Source organism: Cryptotermes secundus, unplaced genomic scaffold, assembly GCF_002891405.2.
Source record: "Cryptotermes secundus unplaced genomic scaffold, Csec_1.0 scaffold58, whole genome shotgun sequence".
NCBI classification, from domain to species: domain Eukaryota; kingdom Metazoa; phylum Arthropoda; class Insecta; order Blattodea; family Kalotermitidae; genus Cryptotermes; species Cryptotermes secundus.
The window spans coordinates 86,603-95,829 of NW_019734309.1; the positions used below are offsets into that span (position 1 = coordinate 86,603).

At 39.3% G+C, this 9,227-nt stretch overlaps 2 protein-coding genes across 10 annotated transcripts in view; one reads left to right on the forward strand and one right to left on the reverse strand.

Moving 5' to 3' along the window:
* LOC111868406 (zinc finger protein 345) overlaps nucleotides 1–3,044 on the forward strand; it is a 16,074-nt gene extending 13,030 nt beyond the window's left edge. For 5 of the 9 annotated variants that reach the window (XM_033753037.1, XM_033753038.1, XM_033753036.1 and 2 more), the window contains one exon: nucleotides 1,003–3,041. In XM_033753037.1, coding sequence (XP_033608928.1) covers nucleotides 1,003–2,439 — 1,437 coding nt within the window. In that variant the 3' untranslated portion in view covers nucleotides 2,440–3,041. Of the gene's footprint in view, nucleotides 1–1,002 lie in introns of all 9 variants that reach the window. The other 4 variants (XM_033753032.1, XM_033753033.1, XM_033753034.1 and 1 more) reach the window with 3 other exon arrangements.
* Nucleotides 3,045–6,920: 3,876 nt separating this feature from the next.
* The window catches only part of LOC111868398 (cofilin/actin-depolymerizing factor homolog), a 36,356-nt gene continuing 34,049 nt past the window's right edge, over nucleotides 6,921–9,227 (reverse strand). Inside the window, exon 5 of the mRNA XM_023858992.2 lies at nucleotides 6,921–8,218. Coding sequence (XP_023714760.1) covers nucleotides 8,150–8,218 — 69 coding nt within the window. The 3' untranslated portion in view covers nucleotides 6,921–8,149. The remainder of the gene's footprint in view (nucleotides 8,219–9,227) is intronic.

Below are 9,227 nucleotides of genomic sequence, written 5' to 3' on the forward strand. Positions count from 1 at the left end.
TTTGGTAGATTTTTACGTGACTAACATAAGGCTACTGTGGAAGTGCCCATTTCGGTTACGACGACATTCGTTTATAACGACACTATTTTTAGGTCCCTTTGACGACGTTATAACCAAGTTCTACTGTATATATATATATACACATACACACACACACATTTTAATACAGTATTAAAATGTGAAAAATAATTAATTAATTTGAAATATCACAACTAAGAAGTGCAGCTCAAAATACAAATATCTGTTATTTATACAAAGGATAGTCAGTAAACAGGTCACAATGGATATAAAATGTAAAACGTGATATTCAAACCTGGAAAACACATTTATTTCTCAACATATCCTCCACCAACAGTGATACACTTGTCCCATCACTTTACCAGTGTGTCGAAACCTGCGGTATAGAAGTCTTTCAACTGTTCTCAGCCACTTCCGCACCTCTGTTTCAGTCTCTTCGTCTTCAGGAAAACTTTTGCCACTAAGGTGGTTTTCTAGTGAACCAAACAGATGAACTTCACGAGGTGAAAGTCCGGGCTGTAAGGCGGATGTTCAAGAAGTTCCCACTATAGTCCTTGAATTCTATCCTGGGTTGCTGAGACTGTAGGGGGTCTGGCATGTTAATTGGATTTATTGAACTTTTACAGAACATAACTATGACAGTCTCACTGTGTTACACGCTCCAAAGATCAATGTAACCACAGCACACAGTCTTCTCAGTTTCCTGTGTCTTTCGTCAGTCATTGCCTGATCATGGATTCCAACAATGTGCTATGCTTCACTGCTCACGTTCTTACTAGCTGGTGGCTATCTCACAATTAACTCATTGGCTTGTAATTCTTGTACCATTTACAGCACACAATACACCAAATTTGTAGTTGTGTGGTATGTGGTAAAGAATTTTTATATGTAATATTACTTACCACACTTGCCCAGCATTCATACTTATTCTCTTTCCCACAGAGGGTTGTGGTAATGTTTCTTGCTTTGCTTTCCTTTTGCCAGAGCATTCTACATCATCAGCTGATAGATGGAGCAGAGCAGCCATATCTCAGCAGTAAGAGTGATCTTATTGTACACAAATGCATACCCATTGGGAAGCAGCCATATTCGTGTGATGTGTGTAATAAAACATTCAGCTTCAAGAATGTTCTGACCATACACAAACGAATCCATAGTGGGGAGAGACCATATTCGTGTGATATGTGTACTAAATCATTCATTGCTACGAGTACTCTGAATAGACATCAACTGACACATAACGGGAAGCGCCCATATTCTTGTGATGTATGTAGTAAATCATTCAGGAGGAAAGATTCTTTGCATATGCATGCACGTGTACACACTGGGGAGCGGCCATATTCCTGTGATATGTGTAACAAGACATTCAGTATTAGGGGAGTCTTGAAGAGACATTTACGCATACACAGTGGGGAACGCCCTTATTGTTGTGATGTGTGTAATAAAGCATTCAGCAGGCCGAGCATTCTCAGGGCACATCAACGCATTCATAGTGGGGAGCGGCCGTATTCATGCCATGTCTGTAAGAAGTCATTTAGAATGCAAAGTAACATGAAAGAACATCAACGTATACATAATGGAGAACGTCCTTACTCTTGCGATGTATGTAATATGTCATTTGGCTTTCTTAGTAATTTGAAGAGACATCAGTGCACACATATTGAAGAGGGACCATATTCCTGTGATGTGTGTAAGAAGTCGTTCAGACTGGAGAGTAATTTGAAGGAGCATAAGTGCATACATAGTGTGAAGCGTCAGTATTCCTGTGATAGATGTAATGCGTCATTCTGTTATGTGAGTAATTTAAAGAAACATCAGCGTATACACAATGAATATCCTTATTCTTGTGGTGTATGTAATAAATCATTTGGTTATCAGAGTAGTTTTAAGGCACATCAACGAATACATAGTGGGGAACGACCATATTCCTGTGGTGTATGTAATGCATCATTCAGAGTTGTAAGTATCCTGAAGGCTCATGAACGGATACATGATGGAGAGCGTCCATATTTGTGTGGTGTATGCAAGAAGTCATTCAGTTACCAGAGCAATTTGAAGTCCCACCAAAGCATACATGTCGGGGAACGTCCCTATTCCTGTGACATATGTAATAAATCATTTGCCAGGCAAGACAATCTCAAGACACATCAAGGTACTCATACTGGAGAGCGTCCATATTTTTGTAATGTGTGTAATAAATCATTCAACAGACCGAGTAGTCTAAAGGCACACCAGCGTGTTCATAGTGAGGAGCGTTCTTATGGTTGTGATGTGTGCAATAAATCCTTTACTACACAGCGTAACTTGACGAGACATAAAGATATACATGGTGTGAAGGGTCCTTATTCCTGCGATGATTGTAGTAAGTCATTCAGTTACCAGAGTAGTCTGAAGGTTCATCGGCGCATTCATACTGGGTAGTCATGTGGAACTGTTTAACATTCAGTGCATATTGAAGAAATAAGAGCATATATAGTGGAGAGCTCCCAGTTTTGTAAAATTTGTCAATGCACAATGTAAATTGAAGTGACTTCAACACATGTTATGTTTAAGAGATTCATAATGTTTTGTGTAATAAATTATTTTGAATGTGTAGTATTAAAACACACGAATATGTTCACATTAAAAATGTGTATATTCTTGAACTGTAAAGGTAAAAAAGTTGTCCCTGTGCATAATTAAACACTATTCCACCCTCTCAATGCCATGAAGGCACATGGGGGAGGAATTGTATAGATCCGGATTTTTCTTGACCTCAGCACTAGTTGGAAGTAAGTGTTCAGCTTCATGCCCCAGCTGCTCTACCCATTGCATAGGAGGCGGGTGAACCCTGAAGCTGATTCGGACAACATGGAGACAAGAAGATTCTTGACCCTACCAGGATTCAAATTCCAACACCTTCGTCATCCAGCCCATAGCCAGTTGTTATACTGACTACACTATTCCAGCTCCTATTCCTGAACTGTGTAATAAGATTTTCATTTCATGCATCCTGTTGTGTTGTCTCTTTATTAAGACTGTCACAACACAATACAGAGTTGCAATCTGTATTCCCTACAAAACTGACATAAATACATCATACGGTGAGGCATCGACCAAACAATTAATGTAAAAACTATACTTCACAGGCCTTCAAACAGTTTATCATATAAAAGTCTAAAATATACGTCTGCAGAAAAATACAAGATTGCAACGACTGACTTCTTGATATAGATAATCACTTGAATAGTTTTAACCTTATTTTATGTAAGTTTATATCTCATTGTAATCTTTATACCATGTGTTTTATAATATGATAATTATCAAGTATCAAGACTTACTACACAATTGCAGTTCACTAGTGTGAATGGCTATGACTAGCTGAAACATGTAGCAAATGTAATTCAGCCTTGAACTCTGCATTGTTGTGTTGTGACTGTCTTAATAAAGAGTTGTGTGTAATAAGATATTCATTATGAAAGTGGTTTGAGAGAAGTTCCAGAGATATAGTGTGGTTGTGGCAATTTCACTCAGATGAAATATCAACACATTATTATGATGCAGATGTCATGACAAAATCTTACAAGCCCACACCAATATAATTCTTGCATATTCGTTCATTTGCAGGTTTTTTGGCAACATAACAATCAAATAATTATTATAATTATGAATATAATTTTTAGAACACTTGAGCCCCCTAGGCCAGAGCTAAGTGCCTGCTGGTGAGGCACGCTTCTAACCAAGTAGAATTTGTGGCACACGCAGTGAGCAAAAGTGATGTACAGCTTGGCTGTTTGTAGTTGAGTATGTACACGTTTCTGTGGCATGTGTAATAATCTTCAAGTGTTTATTGACATGCCCTGTTAAACTTGTGAACATTCTCCTGAAACAGGGAGCCCACACAGAATCAGTAATCTTAAAAATCTTAATTTACTTTGTTTTAAAGAAGCATTACCATGATTTATTTAATCCGTCTTGCAGTGCATACACTCATTTATCTCCTTCTCTCCCTCGCACTACATGTTTCGGCATAATAATGCCATCTTCAGGTGCTTACTTATCCACGTCAAACCAGTTCATTGCATGCCATGTTCACACATTAAAATAAATAAATTATGTACTGTTATTAAATAAATCATGGACTTAAATCAGTGCAACAGGACGCTAAAATANTTTAAAGAAGCATTACCATATTATGGGTAGTAAGCATGATCATATACACTAAATAAAATGACATTTTGCAAAGAGAAACTACTTAAAAGAAAATTACATATCAAATATGAAAAACACATGAGACCTACATACGTTAATCATTTTCATGCAGGTTTTTCTTTTCCTAATTTAGGATATATACACATCTTGGTATATTTATCACCTATTAATATTACCAAATCTAACCTAACCTCTGGTGTTTAAAAATGAATACACTGTTCAGAAGTGTTTTCAATGGTTCTGTTCTGAGACTGTCACTCAACTGACATAATCTGCTTTGCAAAGCCTGGACTGAGAGAGGACTTGTATATAGTGCACAAAGAAGAGTTTTCAATAACATGCTGTATGTGTGATATGCACACTTGGCAAATGTGAAGCCTATTCATAAGAGACAAACCCATCCTCTCATCAGACAGGATGTTACATAAGGACTATGACTGCAAGGATTCAGCTGAAAAAGGGCTCTGGTTATGAGTCTCAAGGGACCTTGCACCAAGATGAACTGATTGGCAGTAAATCTCCAGTCATAAAGTAACTCTTAACTCATGAGGTAGTTAGTGCAGCAGAGTGAGTTGGTTGGTGAGTTGATGATTCAGAAGTTGGAAGCCAGTTAGTTCAGCTTGGGAGCTGCAGTGACAGCCTGAAGCTGCTACCAGACAACTGGTGAAGACACAGCACACTGAGACTTAGTGCATGCTGTAGGGAACTGCAGTGTGTAAATTAGTGATAGCACTATAGTTACTTGTACGTAGGTAACTCAATAAGTAAGTTACAAATGGCTACAGAGTACAGAGTACAAATAAGAGTACTGATTTGAAAAATGCCTTTATTTCTCAACATAAGCTCCCTGTACATTGAGGCACTTGTCCCATTGTTTCACAAGCCCCTGAAAACCAGCAGCATAAAATTCTTTGGGTTACTGTCAGAACCAGGCGGTGATTTCCCTCTCTACAGCTTCATCGGCGAGAAAATGTTCAGCCGAGGTTTAAGAAGGCCGAACAAATGGAAGTTGCATGACAAGTTAGGTTTTCACAAAGTCTGTGCACGATGGGTGCTGTGCATGCTGACCCCACAACACAAAATGCAAAGAATAGGTCTGGCTTTACAGCATCTCAATCACTATCACGATGAAGGACACGATATGCTAGCCTGAATTGTCACAGGTGATTAGTCTTGCTCCAAGCAACTTCCATTTGCTCGGCCCTCTTAAACATCATCTTTCGGCTGAACATTTTCCTGACGAGTAAGCTGTAGAAAGGGAAGTCACCGCCTGGTTCCAACAGCAGCCCAGAGAATTTTATGCTGCTGGTTCTCAGGGGCTTGTGAAATGATGGGACAAGTGTTCAATAAGTCCAATTATCAATCAAAACCCTGTCTATAGTCACTCCATACACGAGACAGCTGGTGTCATAAGTGGTTGGACTGCAGACTGCAAGAAGCTAAATTGTCATACTACACACACAATGAGAAGTCTGATATCCTTCGAGGTACTCTCATCTCCTGGATGGATATCCACCAAGCCAGGACAAAGGCCATTCAAAAAATAATAGCCAAGAAGTGACAGAGGCCTGTCTAGAAAAGGCGAAGGAAACCCAGAAAAGATGAAGGCTGGCCTGGAAGAAATGGAGGTCAATCAAGAAAAGTCGGACACCAAAGCAAAACATCAGGAAGAACTTAAAGAAGAGGCCACAGTGGAACCTCGGAGAGCACTGGAGGACTGATATGGGGACTGGCATCTAGCCAAAGGGCACAGCCAAAAAAATGGACCCAGGGCCATAGTGGGTCCCAGAATTTGACTGCTGCTGACCTGGCCACTGGAGTGCGCATGAGAAGTACAGCAGGAAGTGGCATGGCACTGACTGCAGTTGCACCTATCATCCTGTTGTAATCCACAAACCCCCTGCAATCCTGAACTCAACAAAATCCATCACACATTATTGAGGTTGGTGACATCTAACAAAAACAGGCAGCAGCTATGCTCTAAATGTGCATACATCTTTTCTGATTATCTGGCTGACCCTTCCATCAGAACATTTTCTTTAAATTACACTATGTCATCTTTCTATGCACACGCCCCAGGCAAGAAGTAGAAAATGTTCTGTATTTACACGTTCTCCCATTACCACCAATTCAAAACTCTGCTGCTAGCTCTCAGTGTTTTACGATTTCTGCCCAGTTCGATGCTAACCTTGGTCAGGCAGTGGTTATCTTGCCAATTGTTCTTGGTCAGTCCCTCCAACCAAATGCTGAAGTAATATGTTGATTATACCACACCAGCTCCCTTCAAAATCCTCAATTCCTTATTTTCCAAACATCCTACCACTTAGCTCTATAATCTCAAAAAGCATCATAAAATGAAAAACTACCACCAAGAAGTCACTTCCAAACAGTACTAAATTTTTCCTACAATAAAAATCATGAAATCAGCAGGCAGTAATCTTGTGGAATGATGAAACGTAATTAGTGTTCTTTCTACTAATGAATATGCTGCTTCTACAACAAAAAATGCTTATGGTTTGGCTTCAGAGGCCTTTAATGTCATCTCACAACCACCAAGCAGTTATTAAGTGTACATTAGAATTACAGACTTTTAAAATAAAATCACTTATACAATCAATCAATCAATCAATCCACTCACTCACTCTTGCAGCAATAAATCTCCAGAATTTTACAATCAGCAATGACTTTTGCATGATATGCAGAGCATCCTGTTACTGATGTAAGATATTTATTAAAACATCGATTCATTTAGTTACAAATCTGCTTTCACATCACAAACATGACAGATAAAGAAATGGGGTCCAACAGAACAAAAAATGTGGCATCGGTTATTAATTAAAACTTCTCTGGCACTTACACCAAATAAATTTGCCTCAACACAGAAAATAAAAAACATTACACTCCCTACTACCACACCCCTCTACATCGCCACAACCGCTACATACGAGTCTGCTAACATCATAGCAATGCAGGTTGGAAAGTCCCTTTACTTTATCCCATTCTGACGTGACAACAATGCTCCAAAGGACTTCACTATGCCACTCATCACCCATGTACAATGCTACTAACTTCCAAGAAAATTTGGAGGAAGCTGGGTTCCACATATATGAAAGGTTTAAATTAACTTACCAGTATGGAGAATAGAGACAGACTAAGTGGACATATCCCTCTCTCACAACAAAGTGACCTGCTCAAAAACAAAATTTCTGATCCTGGATTTCAGGAACACTGATATGTGCGGATATTGTTTGTGTTATGTTTTTTTGATCACACTTCTGTGCGGCTTTCTCTGGCAAATTTATGTGGTTTGCGCTCAACGGCACCAAGAGAACAAAAGTGAAGGTGAAAACAATTTGTTAGTAAGGATTACTAATTACAGCACTTTACATGAAGGAACATAATACAAACAAATGAACACGACCTTATTCAGTAGAAAGTATTTAATGCATACTCAGCATGTGACATAAAAGGTCCTACAGAAATGTATCAAGATACAAAATTGATTTTATACCGAAGCATGGTGAGAGCAATAACTTTGCACTGCACATGCCTTTCGCTTGTTCACCATTACAGCATTAAACTCAAGAAACAACATTTTGCTTACCAAATACAGATACAATGACAAGAATCGAACTGCATATTATCCTGAATGGTTAACATTACAAGGCTTACAGCCAACTATCATAAATTCAAATTCACAATTTTTTTTCGCAATTACTTTTGTCGGCTCTTTTATTTATTTCACTCGATAATAATATAGCATACAGTTTGGTGACACTCCGTGGGCTGAAGAGACCACTTTGCCCGCAGGACATGAGACCGGGTGGCTGTGGATCTGCAAACAGGCTGGCAAAGTGTTCTCACAGAGTGAAGATAACTGAGCCAAAGAGAACAAGGGTGAATTAGTTCCCTTTCACAGCTGGCTCCATTCCATTGCGCATTACTGCCGGTCAGTGGCACGCAATTTCTCTTCCACAGCCTCTTGCGATGCTTCAGACAGATCGGTAGCCTGAACAATGAAAATAATAATTAAAAGGATGTGCACTTATTGTGCCCATGTGTACAGTGCAATATTATGGACACATATGAGTTACAGAATTTCACCCTTTTAGCAATTGCAAAACATCACCATGAGACACGCTTACAGAAACAATTTTTTTAAGAAATGATTATTTGTTCAAAATTCAGACTACATACGTACATGTCAGTGATTTGGGGGGGGGGGCAGTGCAGCTGCCACCACTCAAAAGTTATACCAAGTGAAAATAAAGAAATTATCTCGAGGTTTTGATGGATTTGCATGTTCTGAGCCCATCCCCCTCCCCAAGCATGGAAGTGGTTTCTGGTACGTCATGCCTATACAAATGCATGGATGTGCGCCTTCCTAGTGCCTGAACACTTGGCTGGAATTTACTCATATTAACATTAAATATTTTAGAATTTATCCACCCCAGTGGTGTCTGGTGAATATGAACATTCCACTTCCAAGAATAGAGGCCCTTCAGACATGCCCCAAAACATAAAATTGCAATTTATGAATGAGGCTCAATGACTTTCATTAAATTTCAGTGATTTATGGAAATCATCCCTATAAATCATTAATGGGATTATTTCTCAATCATCCAGACCTGCACATCCATACTGAATAATTTATTTTACTAATATCCTAACTTCTTGGAGTCGAGTCCTTGGGGGGGGAAAGGGTCGTGTTATCTACTCACAAATTTCCCAACATTTTACGATGCATCAAACCAAAAGGTTCATTAGCACATGGGCCCCTGTTCTCAGCCAAACAACTCCAGTCTATACCTCTTCTACCTTATTTCTCTAAGATCCATTCAAATATTATCCATCTAAATCTAGGTCAGTAGCGTGGTTGGCTGAGGGGCTATGCTACAAGCCGGAAGGTCGCGGGTTCAAATCCTGATGAGGTCATTGGATTTATTTTCAATTGACCTAACCCTTCCAGCTGCACTATGGCCCTGGGGTTGACTCAGCCTCTAACAGAAATGAGTGCC